The 21,818-nt window shown below is 31.1% G+C and overlaps 1 protein-coding gene across 3 annotated transcripts in view; it reads left to right on the forward strand.

The window, feature by feature from the left end:
• LOC126907302 (uncharacterized) overlaps positions 1-21,818 on the forward strand; it is a 112,422-nt gene that overhangs the window by 64,588 nt on the left and 26,016 nt on the right. For 2 of the 3 annotated variants that reach the window (XM_050688470.1, XM_050688472.1), the window contains exons 70-107: positions 61-384; positions 445-765; positions 834-1,142; positions 1,397-1,726; positions 1,787-2,110; positions 2,189-2,500; positions 2,643-2,963; positions 3,357-3,683; positions 3,748-4,059; positions 4,128-4,460; positions 7,174-7,485; positions 7,590-7,901; positions 7,969-8,298; positions 8,372-8,680; positions 8,743-9,057; positions 9,129-9,452; positions 9,599-9,916; positions 9,999-10,310; positions 10,394-10,720; positions 12,825-13,157; positions 13,240-13,545; positions 13,609-13,944; positions 14,001-14,309; positions 14,385-14,693; positions 14,753-15,073; positions 15,154-15,483; positions 15,551-16,201; positions 16,492-16,797; positions 16,874-17,182; positions 17,300-17,620; positions 17,684-18,010; positions 18,152-19,117; positions 19,177-19,482; positions 19,610-19,927; positions 19,993-20,322; positions 20,397-21,050; positions 21,113-21,415; positions 21,470-21,775. In XM_050688470.1, coding sequence (XP_050544427.1) covers positions 61-384; positions 445-765; positions 834-1,142; positions 1,397-1,726; positions 1,787-2,110; positions 2,189-2,500; positions 2,643-2,963; positions 3,357-3,683; positions 3,748-4,059; positions 4,128-4,460; positions 7,174-7,485; positions 7,590-7,901; positions 7,969-8,298; positions 8,372-8,680; positions 8,743-9,057; positions 9,129-9,452; positions 9,599-9,916; positions 9,999-10,310; positions 10,394-10,720; positions 12,825-13,157; positions 13,240-13,545; positions 13,609-13,944; positions 14,001-14,309; positions 14,385-14,693; positions 14,753-15,073; positions 15,154-15,483; positions 15,551-16,201; positions 16,492-16,797; positions 16,874-17,182; positions 17,300-17,620; positions 17,684-18,010; positions 18,152-19,117; positions 19,177-19,482; positions 19,610-19,927; positions 19,993-20,322; positions 20,397-21,050; positions 21,113-21,415; positions 21,470-21,775 — 13,413 coding nt within the window. The remainder of the gene's footprint in view (positions 1-60; positions 385-444; positions 766-833; positions 1,143-1,396; positions 1,727-1,786; positions 2,111-2,188; positions 2,501-2,642; positions 2,964-3,356; positions 3,684-3,747; positions 4,060-4,127; positions 4,461-7,173; positions 7,486-7,589; positions 7,902-7,968; positions 8,299-8,371; positions 8,681-8,742; positions 9,058-9,128; positions 9,453-9,598; positions 9,917-9,998; positions 10,311-10,393; positions 10,721-12,824; positions 13,158-13,239; positions 13,546-13,608; positions 13,945-14,000; positions 14,310-14,384; positions 14,694-14,752; positions 15,074-15,153; positions 15,484-15,550; positions 16,202-16,491; positions 16,798-16,873; positions 17,183-17,299; positions 17,621-17,683; positions 18,011-18,151; positions 19,118-19,176; positions 19,483-19,609; positions 19,928-19,992; positions 20,323-20,396; positions 21,051-21,112; positions 21,416-21,469; positions 21,776-21,818) is intronic. The other variant, XM_050688473.1, reaches the window with a different exon arrangement.

A 21,818-nucleotide genomic window follows, 5' to 3' on the forward strand; every position in this document is an offset into this window, starting at 1 on the left:
AAAATAAATAATTAGAAATTTGACCTAAAACAAATTAATTCTTATATAATTCATTTTTAGAATCACCACTTCTGGATGAAACCAAAAATCCATGTGTACCATCTCCTTGTGGTCCAAATTCTATTTGTCGGGAAAATGGTCAAACACCTATATGTTCTTGTCGACAAAATTATATTGGTAGACCACCGAATTGTAGGCCTGAATGTACAATAAATTCAGAATGTCCTGGTAATCTTGCCTGCATGAATGAACGTTGTCGGGATCCTTGCCCTGGGTCTTGTGGAATCTATACGACTTGTGTTACGCTATTTCATAGTCCACAATGTAGTTGTGAACCTGGATATACTGGAGATCCATTTGCTGGTTGCACTATAGTACAACAAGGTAATTACTTAAATTCTGTCTATTTCAGGATATCTAATTTATTAATTTTATGTGTTTTAGTTCCTACTGAAGGACCAAAAATGCCTTGCAATCCATCACCATGTGGCGCTAATGCAATATGTAAAGAACGCAATGAAGCAGGATCATGTTCATGTTTACCAGAATATTTTGGTGATCCTTATACTGGCTGTAGACCAGAATGTGTAACTAATTCCGATTGTGATAGAACTAAAGCTTGTGTAAATAACAAGTGTAAAGATCCTTGTCCTGGTACATGTGGTATAAATGCAGAATGCAGCGTAATCAATCATGCTCCATCATGTATATGTTTACCTGGTCATACTGGTAATCCTATTACAGCGTGTCATATTCCTCCAGCTAGTAAGACAACCATATACATTAAATACAAATTAAACTTTAATATTAAACGTCTATATTAATAATTTTAGTTGAACTTGAACCACAAAATCCATGTGAACCCTCACCTTGCGGACCTTACAGTATTTGTAGAACCGTTAATAATCATGCAGTATGCTCTTGCCAAACAAATTATATTGGTACACCTCCAGGATGTCGTCCAGAATGCGTAGTTAGTTCTGAATGTCCTCAAAATAAAGCTTGTATTAATCAAAAATGTTCTGATCCTTGTGTTGGTATATGTGGTAATGGAGCAAGGTGTCAAGTCATAAATCATAACCCAATATGCAGTTGCCCAAGTGGATTTACTGGAGATCCGTTTAGTCATTGCAGACATGAACGTAATTTTTTTTTTTTTATATATTATTTTAGGATTTTAATATCTTTCTTTTCATTTTAAAATTTAATAAATTGTTTTACATAAACATTAAAATGTTATTCTTTAAATTACTAATATAAAAATTAAAGGATGTTGATATAATTGAATAAAATTACCCAAAAATTATAATATTTAATGTTGAATTATAGACTTTATACGTTTTTAAATTTATAGTTTATCACTCATCAATAATTAAAAAACATTTTTTTATTTTAGCACGTCCCACATTACCTCCAGCTTATGATGAAGACCCATGTATTCCATCACCGTGTGGACCAAATTCAGTTTGTCGAGCAATTGGTTCAACTCCCGCTTGCAGTTGTCTACCTAATTATATTGGTCGACCTCCCAATTGCCGTCCCGAATGTTCAATAAATGAAGAATGTCCTGGAAACCTTGCCTGTTTAAAAGAACGTTGTAAAGATCCTTGTCCTGGATCATGTGGCGTACATGCTATTTGTGAAACGCGCAACCATAGACCTCAATGTACTTGTGAAACTGGTTATAGTGGAGATCCATTTGCTGGATGTTCAATTGTTTCCCAAGGTAACAATTCAAAAAATGTTATATGAGAGGTATTCTAATTAAAATAATTTTTCTCCCTAGTTTTCCCAACGGAGGGTCCAAAAGATCCATGTGTTCCATCTCCATGTGGAGCAAATGCTATTTGCAAAACTAAAAATGGTGCAGGATCTTGTGTTTGTGCGCCTGAATATTTTGGTGATCCATACACAGGCTGTAGGCCAGAATGTGTTACGAATTCTGATTGTGATCGCACAAAAGCTTGCTCAAATAATAAGTGCAAAGATCCTTGTCCAGGATCTTGTGGTTTAAATGCTGTATGTACAGTTCTCAATCATGCACCATCTTGTACTTGTTTAATAGGATATACTGGAAATCCATTAACTGAATGTCAAATTATAGCCATAAGTAATTTTAATTACTATTATATTTAAGTTTAAATGTAATAGTATTTATATTAACAAATATTTTTATTTAAAAATTTAGCTGAAGCAACACCGATAGATCCATGTGTCCCGTCCCCATGTGGCCCCTACAGCGTATGTAAAGAATTAAATGACAATGCTATTTGTTCATGTCAAAGCGGTTACATTGGTACTCCTCCATCTTGTCGTCCAGAATGTATTGTTAGTTCTGATTGCAGCCAAAACAAAGCATGTTTTAATCAAAAATGTGCTGACCCCTGTATTGGTACATGTGGTTTAAATACACGGTGTCATGTTGTAAACCATAACCCCATTTGTAGCTGCTCGCCTGGATTTACAGGCGATCCTTTCGCTTCTTGTCATAAAATACAACGTAAGAATTGTATAGTGCATTATTGGTTCTTATACTTGAATAACTATTGCATTTCTTTATTCTATTGCATGTCAAAATATGTTTTGCATTTTCGCAAAAATCATTTAAATCTATTGCATGGATTTCTATTTTCTTACTTTAGCCACAACTACTCCTTCGCCTAGAGACCCTTGCTCTCCATCACCTTGTGGACCTCACTCTCAATGCAGGGTTGTAAGCAATACAGCTGCATGTTCTTGTTTGCAAAACTATATTGGTCGGCCGCCAAATTGTAGACCTGAGTGTGTTATAAGCGCGGAATGCTCCAGTAATTTGGCATGTATCAATGAAAAGTGTTCAGATCCATGTCCAGGATCTTGTGGGCAATATGCTCATTGTAGAGTGGTTAATCACAATACTGTTTGTACATGCTTACCAGGCTATACTGGAGATGCCATTACATATTGTCATCTCTTACCTACCTGTAAGAACATAGTTTATATATAATACGAACTAACATATTAAATATATAAAGTAATAAATGACATACATATAGGTTTAATAGGTTTTTTTTTAGTTTTAAAATCCTGGATGTAAAGTAATCCTAAAATCATATAAGTTTAAAACTCAATTTATCGTTACCAATAATATTTTTGTTATTACTTGCATAAGTGATTTCTCTAGTGAAATATTTTAGCTAATCACTCAAAATGATGTATCAATAAAATTAGTTTTATGTAATCCTACAAATTTATTGATTTTAGAGAAATGAGTCATAATATTTAAGTATAATAATTGTATTTTAACAAAACTACTAAAAATAATACATTCATCGTGTTGTTATAAATTATACATTATTTTTTATTGCTTCATTTAGCAACTGAAAGATCACCGGAGTCAGATCCTTGTTATCCATCACCTTGTGGCGTAAACGCAGACTGTATTAATCGAAATAGAGTTGCTGCGTGTTCATGTTCTAATGGCTATCAAGGAGATCCTTATACTGGATGTCGTAGAGAGTGCGAAAATAACGATGATTGTAGTTTGACTTTAGCTTGTATAGGTTATAAGTGTTTAGATCCCTGTCCTGGAACATGTGGTTCAGAAGCTATATGTACAGTAGTTAAACATATACCTGTTTGCTCTTGTCCTCCTTCGTATACAGGCGATCCATTTTATTCATGCCGACCAATACCTATCGTTCGTGAGTAGTCTGAACATTCATAATCTAATAATTATATAAATTAAATATATAATTATTATTGTAGCTACACAACGAGAACCTATGGATCCTTGTCATCCAACACCTTGTGGACCAAACAGCCAATGTCGTAATATTAATGGACAAGCTGTATGTTCATGCCTACCAAATTATATGGAAAGTCCACCTAATTGTCGACCAGAATGTGTTGTTAGCTCTGAATGTCCATTGGATAAAGCGTGTATTAATCAAAAGTGTTTAGATCCATGTCCTAATACATGCGGAATTCAAGCATTGTGTAATGTAAGGAATCATAATCCAATATGTGCATGTCCTGCTGGATACTCCGGGGATCCATTTTCTCAATGTTACTTAATACGTAAGAAAAAAATTTATTAATTAAATTATTCATTTTTTTATTAATAAAATTTAAATTATTAACTTTAGCTACTACACCAGAACCTCCGGTCACAGAACGCCCAGCTTCATGTTACCCTTCACCATGTGGGCCTCATTCCCAATGTCAAATACAAAATGAAGTTCCTGTTTGTTCATGTTTACCAGATTTTATTGGATCTCCACCACATTGCAATCCCGAATGCGTTATACCCTCAGAATGTCCTAGTCAATTAAGTTGTATTAATCAAAAATGCAGAGATCCTTGTATAAATTCATGTGGAATAAATTCAAACTGCCATGTACTAAATCATATTCCTATTTGTACATGCAACGAAGGGTTCACAGGCGATCCTTTCAGTTTTTGTTCGTCAATTCCAATTAGTAAGAAATTAAATAAAATATTTATTAACTTTTTGGGTAGTAATTTATTCATTCTATTATTCATATTATTTATTTAAATCGTGTCAAGTTTAGGATAAGGGTGGGCGACCCCAAGTAGTTGGGATTAAGGCGAGGAAAAATAAGAAGAAGATTCATATTATTTATTTAAGTTGATATTTTGTTTAGAGTCTACTGTTTAAAGTTCATTATTTTAAAGAAACGTTTTACACAGAACTAAATTAAAAAGTTTAACTAAAATTTAAAAAGTTTAATTAAAATTTTCAATTTTTTTTTTTTAAACTGCCATTACTTCTTCAAAAATAAACAAATCAATATAATTTTTTTTTTATATACGCTTGATGTCTTTTTTTATAAATTTAACCCTTTACCTGCCCACAGGAGGGATTTAAAATCCCTTTTTCACAAAAAATTAACTTTTTCAACTTAACTTTTGAAAGTGTTCCGGAAAGTCTGACACTTTTATATATATCTTAAATTAAAGCTAATGTAATGTACTTTATTATGAAAAAAAAAATTTCGGACTTTATTTTGTCTTCACGATAAAAATAGTTACCAAAAGCTATTTTTGTGTGAAAATTCTCGATTTAATTTTTTACATTTTTAACTTTATATAGCTATAACTTATTGAAAAGTGTATGGATCAACACAATTTTTTTATGAGAAATAATATTTTTTAATAATCCCTTTTTCATTCGACATACTTTATCTTAATCAGGATATTAATAAGGAACTAGCAGATCATGTAGCTTTTAGAATAATCCACCAATTTTTTAAAATTAAACACTATCTAAAGATTTGCATCGAAGCGTTTTTTTTTTTATAGTGATTTTAATCACTGTCAGATATTATACTTGATCTAACTATGCCACGTCACCACTGTGCCGCGACCCACCTATGCTGGGTTTTTATGTCTATCCATAAAAATTCTCAATTCTCACTGGACAAATTTTGATGATAACACGTCAAAAGAACCGATTTTAATCTAGTTAAACTAATAGTCATAATATATTGGAAAAATCTCTTAATTATAGAAATTTAGACAAATATCTACTGTAAAAAATTTGATAGTATAAAATTTGTTTTTATACTAAATTACACAGTAAAATTATATCACTAAAATGAAACATTTTTTAAACAGCTTAAACCAAAATATACTTTGCTTAACCACGTTTTTACTCTGATTTCAAATCTGCAATTAGATTAATTTCTATCGCTACTTTTTTTGAGATTACTAATTTATAAAAACGATTGTTGTTCTTCTTCCTCGTCTTAATCCCAACTAGTTGGGGTCAGCCAAGAATAAAACGATTATTTACATTTAAAAAATTGATTTTTAATATGTTAAAAATAATGCGTGCAAAATTTTAATTAAAAATGTCATGTTTAACCTATTTTTTGGTCCGTTAAAATTGATTTTTATGAAACTTTATAATTTAAAAATGTTGAACTTTTAACCTTCTTATTAGTTTAACTTACAAGTTTGAAATTGATATTATTAAATAGAAAATTTTAGGAAAGATTTAAAAAATGATTTTGTTAAGATTGATATATGATCAGGAACTTATAGAATTATTATTAACAGTAAAATTATGAGAATAGTCTAGAATTTCCTTATAATTACTAATTATATTTTTTGTATTTATATCGTAATAAATCATTTCTGTGTATCTCTTAGTATTTATATAATAATTGATTTATTCAGATCTATATTCCGTATAGTTATAACCTATATTTTTCTACTAATTAGTAATAATATCAAAAGTTAGTGGTGGTAAAAAAAATGTATTTACAAATTTGAAATTAGTACGAAAAATTAATTAATAAAAGTATATTTTTGAGTCTGATGAAAATTCCTTGTGAAACCTTTAATCCATTAACAAGTTATTTTCTAAAAAAATTTATATCAAGCCCTTCAATTTTTATACACATTTGCCATAAAAGTAATAACTACTACTTTATAATTTTTTTAATTTTTCAGAAAAAATTACAATACTAAATTATTAAATATCAATTTCATGATATATTTAATTGTTATAATAAATATTTTTTCATATTTTATACTTATAAATCAAAGAGCTACTAATCAGGAATAATAAAAGAATTTTGAATTAATTTTGCTTTTAGTATAATCCACCAATTGCTTAGAATTAAACATTATATACAGATTAGCATCAAAGTCTTTTTTATGATAGTGATTTTAATCACTTTCATATACCATATATACTTGTCCCAACTATGCCACATATATATTGAGCCGCAACTCCACACTGCCTTTTTTTTTTATATATAAATTCATAATTACAATTTTAATACACGTTTACAATAAAGATAATGAAATATTCAACTATTTTGAAACTTTTTATAATTTCTCCATAAAAAGCATAATACCAAATTATTGAATATGAATTTCATATTAAATTTAATTACTATAATAAATAATTTATTTTTCTATTATAATATAAATATTATTATTATTAAAATATTATAATATAATTTAAAATTTTTATATTAAAACTTATAATCAGGATGTAGTTAAGGAAATAGAAGTTAATGTTACTCTTGGAATAAATTGTCGTCTAAGCTCTTTTGTAATAGTTATTTGAATCTCTATCAGATATTATCTATATTGTCTCATCTGTGCAGTAATTCCTCTGCGCTGGTTATTTTTAAAATTTTTAACAACTATTTTTAGCTACAATACGTCCATTAGCTGAAGATCCATGTAATCCATCACCATGCGGACCAAATGCTAATTGTAGAGATGGTGTATGCCAATGTTTATCAGAATACAACGGCAATCCATATGAAAACTGTCGACCAGAATGTGTAATTAATACAGAGTGTACAAGAGATAAAGCATGTATTAGAAACAAATGTAGAGATCCGTGTATAGGTACATGTGGTCAAGGAGCAACGTGTGATGTAGTTAACCATATACCAGTGTGTTCATGTCCTATAAAATATACTGGAGATCCATTCAGTATCTGTAGACCTATAATAGAAGGTATAAATATAAATACAATATAATAAATATATTATATATATACATATATTTATATTTATTTGTTTATGATTGAATTGTTTTTATTTTTTATTTTTTTTTTTTAGATACTCCAGTAGTTTCTGATCCATGCAATCCTTCACCTTGTGGACCTAATAGTATTTGCCGAAATACAAATAATCACGCAGTTTGTTCATGCCTTCCAAATTACATGGGTGCACCTCCTTCATGCCGCCCAGAATGTGTAGTTAACTCTGAATGTCCAACAGGGAAATCCTGTGTTAATACCAAGTGTATTAATCCATGTATTGGTGCTTGTGGAAACGGTGCTAGATGTGAAGTAATAAATCATAGTCCTATTTGTAGTTGCAGAGAAGGACAAACAGGTGATCCTTTCCGAAGTTGCTATGCTATACCAAGTAATTTCTTTTTATTACTGCAGTTTATTTAAAATATTAACTTATATACAAATTCTTATAAATATAGAACCACCAATTCAACCAGTTTTTGATCCTCCGAGAGATCCATGTGTACCAACACCATGTGGTCCAAATTCAAAGTGTATAAAATCTGGTAATAATCCATCTTGTTCGTGTTTGCCAAATTATGTAGGATCTCCACCTAACTGTCGACCAGAATGTGTAATAAACCCAGATTGCACGTCAAATCTCGCCTGCATTAATAATAAATGTAGAGACCCTTGTCCAGGATCTTGTGGAAGTGATGCCATTTGTCAAGTTGTCAATCATGCAGTTTCGTGTTTGTGTCCACCTGGATATACTGGAAATCCATTTACACAATGTATTATACAACAAGGTATAAAAAAAATATTACAGTATTAATAAATTAATTAAAGAAATTTAATATTAAAAAATAAATGTTATTATAGAAGACTTAAATCCTTGTCAACCATCACCTTGTGGTCCAAATGCTGAATGCAAGGAACAAAATGGAGCTGGTTCATGTTCTTGTATAAAAGATTATTTTGGAAATCCATATGAAGGCTGTCGCCCTGAGTGTGTTCATAGTTCAGATTGTCCCACAGATAAAGCATGTATTAGAAATAAATGTATTGATCCATGTCCTGGAATTTGTGGAATAGATGCGGTTTGCACAGTAATCAGTCACATACCAACTTGCAACTGTATTTCTGGATATGTTGGAGATCCATTTACTTATTGTCAACCACAGCCACCAAGTAATTGACCTAAAATATTATTATTTTCGATAATAATACAATTAATTTAATATAAAATTTAGCAACACAAGCAACTGTGTATGATCCATGCAATCCCAGTCCTTGTGGTCCTAATAGTCAGTGTAAAGCAATAAATCAACAAGCTGTTTGTTCTTGTCAAAAAGAGTACCAAGGAACGCCACCTAATTGTAGGCCTGAGTGTGTTGTTAACAATGAATGTCCATCAAATAGAGCTTGCTACAAGTACAAATGCACTGATCCATGTCCGGGTACTTGTGGAATAAATTCACGTTGTGAAGTAATAAATCATAATCCTATTTGTACTTGTGCCTCTGGATTCATTGGTGATCCATTTACAAGATGTTATATACAATCTGGTTAGATTATTTTTTAAACTAAAATCATCAATAAAACACGTGTTAAAAACAAAAAAATATTTTATTTGCAGTAAAACCACTAGATGCACCAAAACCAATAAACCCTTGTGTGCCATCTCCTTGTGGACCCAATTCTGAATGTAGACCAGTTGGAGAACAACCATCTTGTTCATGTCGAGTGAATTTCATTGGAACTCCACCTAATTGTCGTCCGGAATGCGCCGTTAATACCGATTGTCCTTCCACTTTATCTTGTATATCTGATAAATGTAGAGATCCATGTATTGGATCTTGTGGTTTGAATACAGATTGTAGAGTACAGAATCACATCCCAACTTGTACATGTAAATCAGGATATACTGGTGATCCATTCAGTCAATGTATATTAATAGTTGGTAAGTTTATTAAATTCGGTTTAAATTTTTTCAACGATTTGAAAGAATATTTATATGGATATTAAAAGGATACTGCATATATATATTCTTATATGTATGCAGTTAAAAATAATATCATAATTTAATATATTGATTTTAATTTATAGAAAAACCATATCCAACTGCAGCTGTAGATCCATGTAATCCATCACCTTGTGGATCTAACGCCTTATGTAATAATGGAGTTTGTACATGTTTACCTAATTACTTTGGTAGTCCATATATTGGCTGTCGGCCAGAATGTACAATGAATTCAGATTGTCCTAGAAATAATGCATGTTTGAATCAGAGATGTCAAGATCCATGTCCAGGAACATGTGGTCAAAATGCACAATGTGATGTAATAAATCACATACCTACATGTAGTTGTCCACCTGGAACAATGGGAGATGCATTTACTATCTGTAGACCTATTAAAGAAGATGGTTAGAGTTATTAACTTATTTAAATTATATTAAAATTCATAGCTATTTAACAAAATTTTACTCATTTTTAATTTTTTCAAAGCAGATATACCTTTAAGAGATCCTTGTAATCCATCACCTTGTGGGCCTAATAGCGTATGTCATGTTGTTCAAGATCACGCTGTATGTTCATGCCAAACTTCAATGATAGGAAGTCCACCTTTGTGCAGACCTGAATGTGTAAATAGTGCTGAATGCCCTTTGACACAAGCGTGTTTAATGAATAAATGTCGAGATCCTTGTCCTGGAACTTGTGGGCACCTAGCTAATTGCAGAGTGGTGAACCATAGTCCAATTTGTACGTGTCCACCAAAACATAATGGAGATCCATTTAGGGGTTGTTATCCAATACAAGGTAAAAATAAACAATATATCAATTATTTAGTAAGTATTTTTTTTAAAAATACTATTAAATATTTTAAATTAAATCTAATATAGAAATAGAAGAAATATTCCCAATTCGTCCAGTTAATGTTTGTGCACCCTCACCTTGTGGGCCAAATTCAGATTGTAAGAATCGAGGCGGACTCCCATCATGCTCTTGTTTAGCAAATTACATTGGTACACCTCCTACATGTAGACCAGAATGTACCATTAATCCAGAGTGTCCTAGTCACCATGCTTGTATAAATCAAAAATGTACCGATCCTTGTCCTGGATCATGTGGCGTAAATGCCGTATGTTCTGTTATTAACCATACTCCTGTATGTTCTTGTAATAATGGATACTCAGGAGATCCATTTTCATTATGTCAACCTGTTCCAGGTAAGATTTTATCTTTTATGCATGATATTGTGTTTTGCATGATGTAGTTTAGTTTTGATTTTCTATAATATTAAATCTTTATTTTAAAACGCTTTTTAATAAAGATATACAGACTGATTCTTATAACCCTAAGCACTAAATTTCTCTTAAAATAATAGTTATGTTAAGAAAATTATTTTTGATAATTTTTACCAATAAGGGTGTCCGATCCCAAGTAGTTGGGATTAAGAAGAAGATTAATAAAAATGATTGGTCGATAACAATATTATTTCAAAAGTTATTACTATTTTAAAATATAGATTGAAAGTGAGCATGCGTATGACAATATTTATCATTAGTCATTTCTTAAGCATGATCCTCCTACCATCTAGGTATAAAATATTAATAATTTTCGAAGTATTAGTCTAAAAGTTGTTATTAACCAAACATTTTCTTAACTAGATCATTATTTAATAAGTTAGTTAAAAATATATGTTACCATATAAAAAAATAATGCTATAAGGAATAAATTAAAAATGTAATTAATAACTGATAAATTAAGAAATATATGAAACTAAAAAATACCAAAAATAATTTTCTTGAGATAATTATTATTTTAAGAGATATTGAATGGCTAGCATTAATAGAATCATTTTGTGTATAATTTTTTTATTTAAAAAAAAAACATTTTATTGATGTATTTCTTGGAGATGGTCTAAAAAGACGAAAATTTATAACAAATGAATCAAAGTAACATGAAAACAAAAACTTACAAAAATCTTTATATTAATATTAATATTATTAAAATAAATACATTTTTCTTCGTAATATCTAATGTCATATTTGACACGCATTTTTATAACGCACCACATTTTTATTAATAATTAATAATTTTATCTAATGTAAAACAATATTTTATTGAATACTACCTAAAATGTATTAATTAAATTTACCATGATCAACGGTTGAGCAGATTAGTCTTAATAAATTCATTCATTCATTTATCAGTAATATATAATAAAATAAATTAACTGAAATAGATCACCAGGAAACTATACATCATAAAATAAAATTATAAAGTAAAATGCAATGAAAATAAATCATATATAAGCATAAAGATTGTTTTTAATATTTGGCATGCTGTCATTTATTTTAATTGAACCAAATTTATTCAAAATATTTACTTATTGCATGCGTTTATGTCACAAAAATAATTAAGATTCAAGAATTATGATAATTATTGCTATGTTGCATCTTGTAAGCATGTATTTGGTTCATTTTTACTAAATAGAACTTTATAATAATACGTAAGCACTTTGTAAATATTTTTTGTTTATATAATTTATTGGTTTGACATTGAAGTATTAATTTATATAGCTATAAATTTATACTTTGTGATTCTTAAATATTATTATAATTAAAACGTTCAATGCATATGTTAAATTTTAATTTTTAATCTAATTTTAATTAATTTATGATCTATATATATACATATATATGAATGTATGTATATTAAAAAAAAAGGTAAATTTTAATTTTGAGAAGGAAATATTTACTTATTTATCGTAGCTATTAGTATTAATTTAATTAATTTAATTTATTAATTAATTTATGTAGCAATATTTAAGTTAATATTTTAGTAATTCCCAGCAGATCCTGAATGTATATTGTAAATAATATACGTTAATTATATGTTCAGTGTTTATTGGATGCCTTTTAGATTTTATGGTATTTCTTTTATCATTAGATAGATGTATGCCTATATTTTAGTCAATTTAAATTTAAACATTATAAGATAATTAATTAGGTACACTTAAAAAGGGAAAACGAATATTGATTGAAAATTATGATTTTCTTCTTAAGTTATTAAGGTAAGACTAGCTATTATTTAATTTAAGTAGGAAAGTGTAATAGTTTCGTAAAAATTATTGAGACATAATGGTTTTTTTTCAAAATAATATTGATCATATCTGCTCAATTTTTGAATAGCTATCACTAATCATGTAACAGATGTTAAAGAAAAGTAAGCTTACTAAATAATTGTAACAAAATATTATTATTGTTTGGTGAGTATATTCCTTTATTATAGAATCAGAGTTGATATTTAATATAATTTTTTTCTTAGTAAACCCCATTTACCAAGAACCAATAAATCCATGTGTACCTTCTCCGTGTGGTATAAACGCTATTTGTCAAGAATATAATGGTGCTGGTTCATGTAACTGTTTACCAGATTATTTTGGTGATCCATATATTGGATGTAAACCGGAATGTGTGATTAGCTCTGATTGCACACCACAAAAAGCATGTGTAAAAAATAAATGTAAAAATCCATGTGCTGGAACTTGCGGGCAAAATGCTGATTGCTATGTGTTAAATCATTTACCGTCATGTGTATGTATAACTGGATATACTGGAGATCCATACAAGTATTGTGTTTCAATGCCTCCATCATACCGTAAGTAATGTATAAATATAAAAGAATTTTTATAAGCAAATTGCAATTTTTTAATTTTTAAAACTTAATAATATAATTTTAGTAGATGATGTTAACCCATGTGAACCATCTCCTTGTGGATCTAATAGTCAATGTAAACAATTGAATAATCAAGCCATTTGTTCATGCAAACCATCATATATAGGAAATCCACCTAATTGTCGACCTGAATGTGTGGTAAATTCTGAGTGCAGAAAAGAACAGTCATGTAAAAATTTGAAATGTATTGATCCTTGTACTAATACTTGTGGAGCCAATGCAAATTGCAAAGTAATTAATCATAGTCCTATTTGTTCATGTAAACCAGGATTTACAGGGGATCCATTTTTGAGTTGTTATGAAATACAATGTAAGTTTCTGAAACCAACAAAAAACATATTTAATTATCATTGGATATAAAACGAATTTTCAGATGTACCCACACTACCAGTTGAAAATGAACCAATTAATCCATGTGCACATTCTCCTTGCGGTCTTTACTCTCAATGTAAAGATACAAATGGTTATCCTTCCTGTTCATGTCAAGAAAACTTTATAGGTAGTCCACCCAATTGTAAACCAGAATGTACAGTTAACGAAGAATGTTCTAAAGATAAGTCTTGTATGAGACAAAAGTGTCAAGATCCATGTCCTGGATCTTGCGGAGTTGGAGCATTTTGTAATGTAATTAATCATACTCCTAACTGCTATTGTCCAAGTGGATTTACGGGGGATCCATTTAGTTTTTGTATACCGATACAACAAGATGGTAAATTTTGAATAATTAATATGTTGATGAAAAAATTGCTAAAACGTTGTATATAGTTACAGGATCTCCTATAACAGATCTGTGTAATCCGTCACCATGTGGATCAAATGCTATTTGCAATAGTGGTATATGTACATGTTTACCTGATTATCAAGGTGATCCATACTATGGCTGCCGTCCAGAATGTATATTAAATATTGACTGCCCAATACAATTGACTTGCATTAAGAATAAATGTAAAGACCCATGTCAAGGTACATGTGGATTAAATGCAGTTTGTAATGTATATAATCATATCCCTATGTGTACTTGTCCTCAAGGAATGGATGGCAATGCATTTATTCATTGTCAACCTATAATACATGGTAAAATAAATTAATTTTAATGAAAATTTTTAAACAAATAAAAGTAGTTAAATATACAAAAATATTGCAATTTAGCTCCTATTGAAATTACAAATCTTTGTAACCAAACACCATGTGGCCCAAATAGCCAATGTAGACAAATTAATGGAGTTGCTGTATGTTCTTGTATATCTGGATATATAGGATCTCCCCCATTATGCAGGCCAGAATGTATAATAAATTCAGATTGCAATCTCAATGAAGCATGTTCTAACCAAAAATGTAGAAATCCATGTCCCAGTATTTGTGGTATTGGGGCAAACTGTCAAGTTGTAAACCACAAACCAATATGCAGTTGTCCACCTGGTCAAATAGGTGAACCCTTCACTAGATGTTATAATAAACGTAAGTATTTATTCATTTATAAAAGAATTTAGTTAATTTATTTTTTCATAAAAAATTAGCACTTGACACACCTCAAATTGTTGGAAATCCTTGTATTCCATCACCTTGTGGGCCAAACTCTCAATGTAACGTTCAAGATGAATCACCCTCATGTTCTTGTTTACCAAATTTTATGGGATCACCGCCTAATTGTAAACATGAGTGTATAAGTAACAGCGAATGCTCATACAACTTAGCTTGTATGAATAATAAATGTAAAGATCCATGTCCGGGATCATGTGCTCTAAATGCATATTGCCATGTCGTAAGCCATTCGCCAATATGTAAATGTCCAAATGGATATACAGGCGATCCATTTTCACAATGTGTTTTTCAAGAAGGTAAATTATTTTCAATATTAAATTAATATGTAATGATTTTTCATTTTAACTGTATAATTTACAATAATTGCTATGTTAAGCTAATGAAATTCCTCAAGAAGATTTGCATCCTTGTCAACCGTCACCTTGTGGAACAAATGCCATATGTAAAGAACAAAGTGGTGCTGGTGCATGTACATGTCTACCTGATTACTTTGGAAATCCATATGAAGGATGCAGACCTGAATGTATTTTAAATACTGATTGTCAATCTAGTCTTGCGTGTATAAATAATAAATGTAGAGATCCGTGTCCAGGAACATGTGGACAAAATACACTATGTCAAGTAATAAGTCATTTACCCATGTGTTCTTGTGCAAATGGATATACTGGAGACCCATTCAACTATTGCCATCTAATCCCTCCTCAGGGTGAGATATTATAAAGTTGAACTAAAGAAATGAATCAGATATTTACAATTGTTTAATTTATTTTTAGATATCGATGCTGTGTATTTAAATCCATGTGAGCCATCACCATGTGGACCAAATACTCAATGTCGTGAAGTTAATCAACAAGCAGTTTGTTCTTGTCTTCCTTCATTTGTTGGAAGTCCTCCAGGATGTCGACCAGAATGCGTTACAAACTCAGAATGCTCAACAAATTTAGCATGTATTAAACAAAAGTGCGAAAATCCATGTCCTGAACCTTGTGGTCAAAATACGAATTGCAAAGTTGTAAATCATAACCCAATCTGCTCTTGTATAAATGGTTTTATTGGAGATCCATTTGTTCGATGCTATGCAATGCCTTTGCCATTACCACCACATAATGAACCAACCGAGATCAATCCTTGTATCCCGTCTCCTTGCGGCCCTTATTCTCAATGTAGACAACAAAATGGATTACCGTCATGTTCTTGTTTATCTGAATACATTGGAAGCCCACCAAACTGTCGTCCTGAATGTACAATAAATGCTGAATGTCCACAAAATGAAGCATGCATAAGACAAAAATGCCAAGACCCTTGTCTGGGATCATGTGGAATAAATGCAATATGCAATGTTATTAACCATACTCCAATATGTGTATGTTTTGATAATTATGAAGGGAATCCTTTCGATGGTTGTTCTATAAAGTCAACACAAGGTAAAATATATAAACAATATTAAGAATGTTTTTATTAGTGTTTTAAAATTAGAGTTCGCATTTTAAAATTTTGTTTAGTTATTCTAAACACATCACTAATCTTTAAAAATTTGCATTAATGTATTAATGTGTTCTAACTGGGGTTATAGTGTTGAGAAGATTAAGGAGGTTTATTCCCCCTAAAACGAAAAATATTTCTATGCTAAAAAAATTTATAAATGCATTTAATACGAACTCTATTTATAATAAATGAGAAGTCATGCTTATTTTTACATTATGTGTTTATATAGTAACACAGTCTGAATATTCGGATCCTTGTAATCCATCACCTTGTGGATCAAATGCTGAATGTTATAACGGCATTTGTACATGTAAATATGAATTTTATGGTGATCCATATACAGGATGCAGACCTGAATGTGTATTAAACAACGATTGTGATAGAGATAAAGCATGCATGCAAAATAAATGTAAAAATCCATGTCCAGGAGCTTGTGCTACAAATGCAATTTGCGAAGTTTACAATCACATACCAATGTGTAGATGTCCTAATGGCGTAAGTGGTAATGCGCACATTAACTGTGTAGTTCAGCAAGGTAAGATATAATTTTTCCATGAAAAAATAGAGCATGTAAAAAAATTTCTAATACGTATTTTACGATGTTTTTATAGATACAATTGAAACAACTAATCCATGCTATCCAACGCCATGTGGTCCTAATAGTGTATGTAAAAATATAAATGGACATGCAGTATGCTCATGTGTAACTGGATACCTAGGTGTTCCACCATCTTGTCATCCAGAATGTACAGTTAATACAGATTGTAACTTAAATGAAGCTTGTAGTAATCAAAAATGTCAAGATCCTTGTAAAGGTGTCTGTGGGATTAATGCTATGTGTCGTGTTTATAATCATAAGCCAATTTGTAGTTGCTCTAATAGTATGACGGGAAATCCATTTGTCGCATGTCGACCAATTCGTAAGTATATTTGAAATTTAAAAGTAATGTTATTACCCGTCGTCTAAACACAACAAGAATAATAAGTCATACCTTAATATGAAATACATATTTGTAATAATTAATTACTTATTATAGCTTTGGGCGAACCACTACCACTGGAAAATCCATGTGTACCATCACCTTGTGGTCCTAACTCTATTTGTCAAGTTAAAGGGCAAATACCATCTTGTTCATGTTTGCCAAACTTTGTTGGATCACCCCCTCAATGTAGGCCTGAATGTATTATAAATGGAGAATGTCAACAAAATTTAGCATGTAAAAATATGAAATGTGTTGATCCATGCCCTGGTATATGTGGCCTAAATGCGCGATGCAATGTTATTAGCCATAGTCCTCGTTGCATATGCTATTCGGGTTACGTCGGAGACCCTTACACGCAATGCACTATGCAGCATGGTATATTTTATTTTATTAATAAATATTGAGAAATTAATATTAAAATTTTGTATTTAATTACAGTGCAACAAATAGAAGAAATTTTAGACCCTTGTAATCCATCACCTTGTGGTACTAATGCTATATGTAAAGAACAAAATGGAGCTGGATCATGTACATGTTTAGCTGAATATATTGGGAATCCCTATGAATTGTGCAGACCAGAATGCACAACAAACACGGACTGTTCACCTAGTAAAGCTTGCATTAATAATAAATGTTTGGATCCTTGTCCAGGAACATGTGCTCCAAATGCTATTTGTCATGTAATTAATCATTCACCTACTTGTACATGTAATTATGGATATACTGGAAATCCATTTAATTATTGCAATATAATTACAAAACCAGGTAAGTTTATGTGTATTATATTATAATTGAAAATAATAATTTATGTAACCTTTTCTATCATTCTTCATAAAACATCTAATTTTTGTTTCTATTTCATTACTAATTTACATTTTTATACCTGAAAATTTTTATTTTTGTTAGTTGTAGAAGCCGATACAATTAATCCTTGTACACCATCTCCTTGTGGCCCTTATAGTGACTGTCGAGAATTAAATAATAAACCTATATGTTTCTGTCTTCCGAATTATAATGGAAGTCCACCCAACTGTCGTCCTGAATGTCTTATAAGTCAAGATTGTTCATACAATCTGGCTTGTAAAAATCAACACTGCGTCGATCCATGCCCAGGACAATGTGGACAAAATGCCAATTGCAAATCAATTATGCACCGTCCAATATGTACATGTCGTCAGGGATATACTGGAGACCCATTCTCTCGATGCTCTTTAATTCCTCAATTAATACCAAAGCCCGAAAATGATATAGTACCTATGAACCCCTGTGTTCCCTCTCCTTGTGGACCATATGCAGAATGTAGAAATAATGGTGATTATCCTTCATGTAGCTGTTTACCACAATATTCTGGAAATCCGCCATATTGTAGACCAGAATGCACAATTGATTCAGAATGTATTAGCAATTTTGCTTGTATAAAACAAAAATGTCGAGATCCATGTCCAGGTTTATGTGCTATGGGTGCAAATTGTCATGTTTTTGATCATGTACCAATCTGTCAATGTCCCGAAGGATATACTGGTGATCCATTTACAAGTTGTTACTTAAAACCTCAACTACCAGTTATTCCTGATTTACAATCAGATCTTTGCAATCCTTCACCATGTGGATTAAATGCAGTATGTGATAATGGTATTTGTTCTTGTTCGTTTGGATATCACGGTGATCCGTATAGTGGATGTAGGCCAGAATGTGTTTTAAATGATGATTGCTCTCGAAATAAAGCTTGTATTAAAAACAAATGTTTGGACCCTTGTCCAGGAACTTGTGGCATTAATGCTATTTGTGAAGTGTACAATCACATACCTATGTGTCGATGCCCTCAAGGAATGGCAGGTGATGCATTTACTCAATGTCAACTTGTATTTCAAGGTAAATTTTGTATTTTATGATAGTTTAATTAATTAATTCAATAAACAATAATTATTTAGAACAAATAGAAACACAGCCTTGCGTGCCATCTCCTTGTGGTCCAAATAGTCAATGTAGGGATGTGAATAATCATGCAGTGTGTTCATGCATAGATGGATATGTTGGTAATCCACCATCGTGTCGACCAGAGTGTGTCATAAATTCTGATTGTTACTTAATTGAATCTTGTTCAAATCAAAAATGTATTAATCCATGCATAGGAACATGTGGCATTGGCGCTAAATGTCAAGTAATAAATCATAGACCAATATGTAGTTGTCCACCATCAATGACAGGAGATCCATTTAGTCGATGCCAAATTATTTGTAAGTCTTTACTAAATAGAAATTGTAAATAATAAAAATTATTCCTTATAAGAAAATTGATACTTCATACTCTATACACTTTATTAATAATAATACAATATCAGTTATAATATTTAAATATTTACAGTTTCATTACCTGAACCAATTGGTAATCCGTGCGTTCCATCACCATGTGGGCCTAATTCACAATGTAAAGTAACTCAAAATACTCCATCATGTACATGTTTGTCAGAATTTATTGGCTCGCCTCCAAATTGTAAACCGGAATGTATATCCAATAGTGAATGCCCATACAACAAAGCTTGTGTCAATATGAAATGTAAAGATCCATGTCCTGGATCATGTGGCCAAAATGCAGTTTGTCAAGTTGTCAGTCATACATTGAGATGTTTGTGTTTACCTGGATACATCGGTGATCCATTTATTCTTTGCAGCGTCCAACAAGGTTTGTTCTATATTTTTTAGAATCGTTAGGAGAAAATTAGTTGAAACAAATTTTTTTTCATACAGATGAACCTATAGCAGTCATACATGTTTCACCGTGTGATCCATCTCCATGTGGTTTAAATGCTATATGTCAAGAGCAAAATGGCGCAGGATCTTGCAGCTGTTTGCCAGGCTATTTAGGAAATCCATATGATGGATGTCGATATGAGTGTACTCTTAATACAGATTGTATATCAAACAAAGCTTGTATTAGAAATAAATGTCAAAACCCATGCCCAGGATCATGTGGACAAAATGCAGACTGCTTGGTTGTTAATCATCTTCCAATGTGTACTTGTTATAATGGCTACACAGGAGATCCTTTTAAATATTGTTCAATAATACCACCTCAAAGTATGTAATATAATTTTGTATACATATATATTATACTTTGACTTATTTAAATATATTTAATTTTGAATAAATAGTACAATCAGAACCTGTTAATCCTTGTAACCCATCACCATGTGGTCCAAACAGCCAATGTAAACAAGTTAATGGCCAAGCAGTATGTTCGTGTCTTCCCTCATATCAAGGAAGTCCTCCTGGTTGTAGACCAGAATGTGTCATAAGTTCTGAATGTAATGAAAGTTTTATATGTGTTAATCAAAAATGCACTAATCCATGTCCAGGTCCTTGTGGTTTGAATACCAATTGCAAACCCGTAAAACATAGTGCTATTTGTACTTGTAAACCAGGATATGAAGGAGATCCATTTTCTCGTTGTTATCCTAAACCTCCACCGCCTTTACCACCACAGCAAGATGTTATGTATGTAAATCCATGTATCCCTTCACCTTGTGGGCAATATTCAGAATGTAGAGATAATGGTGGTGTTCCATCATGTTCATGTTTACCACAATACTTTGGAAACCCTCCAAATTGTAGACCAGAGTGTATAATAAATAACGATTGCCAAAATAATTTAGCATGCATACGTGAAAAATGTCAAGATCCATGTCCTGGATCTTGTGGAATAAATGCTTATTGCAACGTTATCAACCATACGCCAAATTGTATATGCCCTGAAGGATATATGGGAAATCCGTTTACAATATGCACAATTAGACCCATTCAAAATGGTAAGATAAATATATAGTAAATATTAGTAAAATAATTGTGTAACACATAATTTTCAATATAGTTCCAGAATCTGTTGATCCTTGTCAGTCATCACCATGTGGTCCAAATGCAGTTTGTAACAATGGAATATGTACTTGTATTAAAGAATACTATGGAGATCCATATTCTGGCTGCAAACCAGAATGTGTAATTAACAATGACTGTGACAAAACTAAAGCTTGCATAAAAAATAAATGCAAGGATCCATGTCCAGGAACTTGTGGTATAAATGCCATTTGTGAAGTTTACAATCATATACCGATGTGTCGTTGTCTTGAAAATATGGAAGGAAATGCATTTACAATTTGTTCTCAAATACAAGATGGTAAATTAAATAAAGTTCTCCTTCATATTTTTATTAATTAAATGTCTTAAATAGTCACTGAAGAAATTTATCCATGCAATCCATCTCCATGTGGTCCTAATAGTCTTTGCCGAGAGATTAATGGACAGGCAGTTTGTACTTGTATAAATGGTTACCAAGGTGTACCGCCATCTTGTCATCCTGAATGTATCATAAATTCTGATTGCCATTTAAATAAGGCATGTTCCAATCAAAAATGCTTTGACCCGTGTACCGGAGTATGTGGTGTAGGAGCTAAATGCCAAGTAATTAATCATAGTCCAATATGTAGTTGTATACCAGGCTTAACAGGAAATCCTTTTGTGAGATGTTATCCCATACGTAAGAAATTTTCAAATTAATATTTTAAATGTATTATTCTAAA

Source organism: Daktulosphaira vitifoliae, unplaced genomic scaffold (assembly GCF_025091365.1).
Source record: "Daktulosphaira vitifoliae isolate Bord-2020 unplaced genomic scaffold, ASM2509136v1 Scaffold_5, whole genome shotgun sequence".
Classification (NCBI taxonomy): domain Eukaryota; kingdom Metazoa; phylum Arthropoda; class Insecta; order Hemiptera; family Phylloxeridae; genus Daktulosphaira; species Daktulosphaira vitifoliae.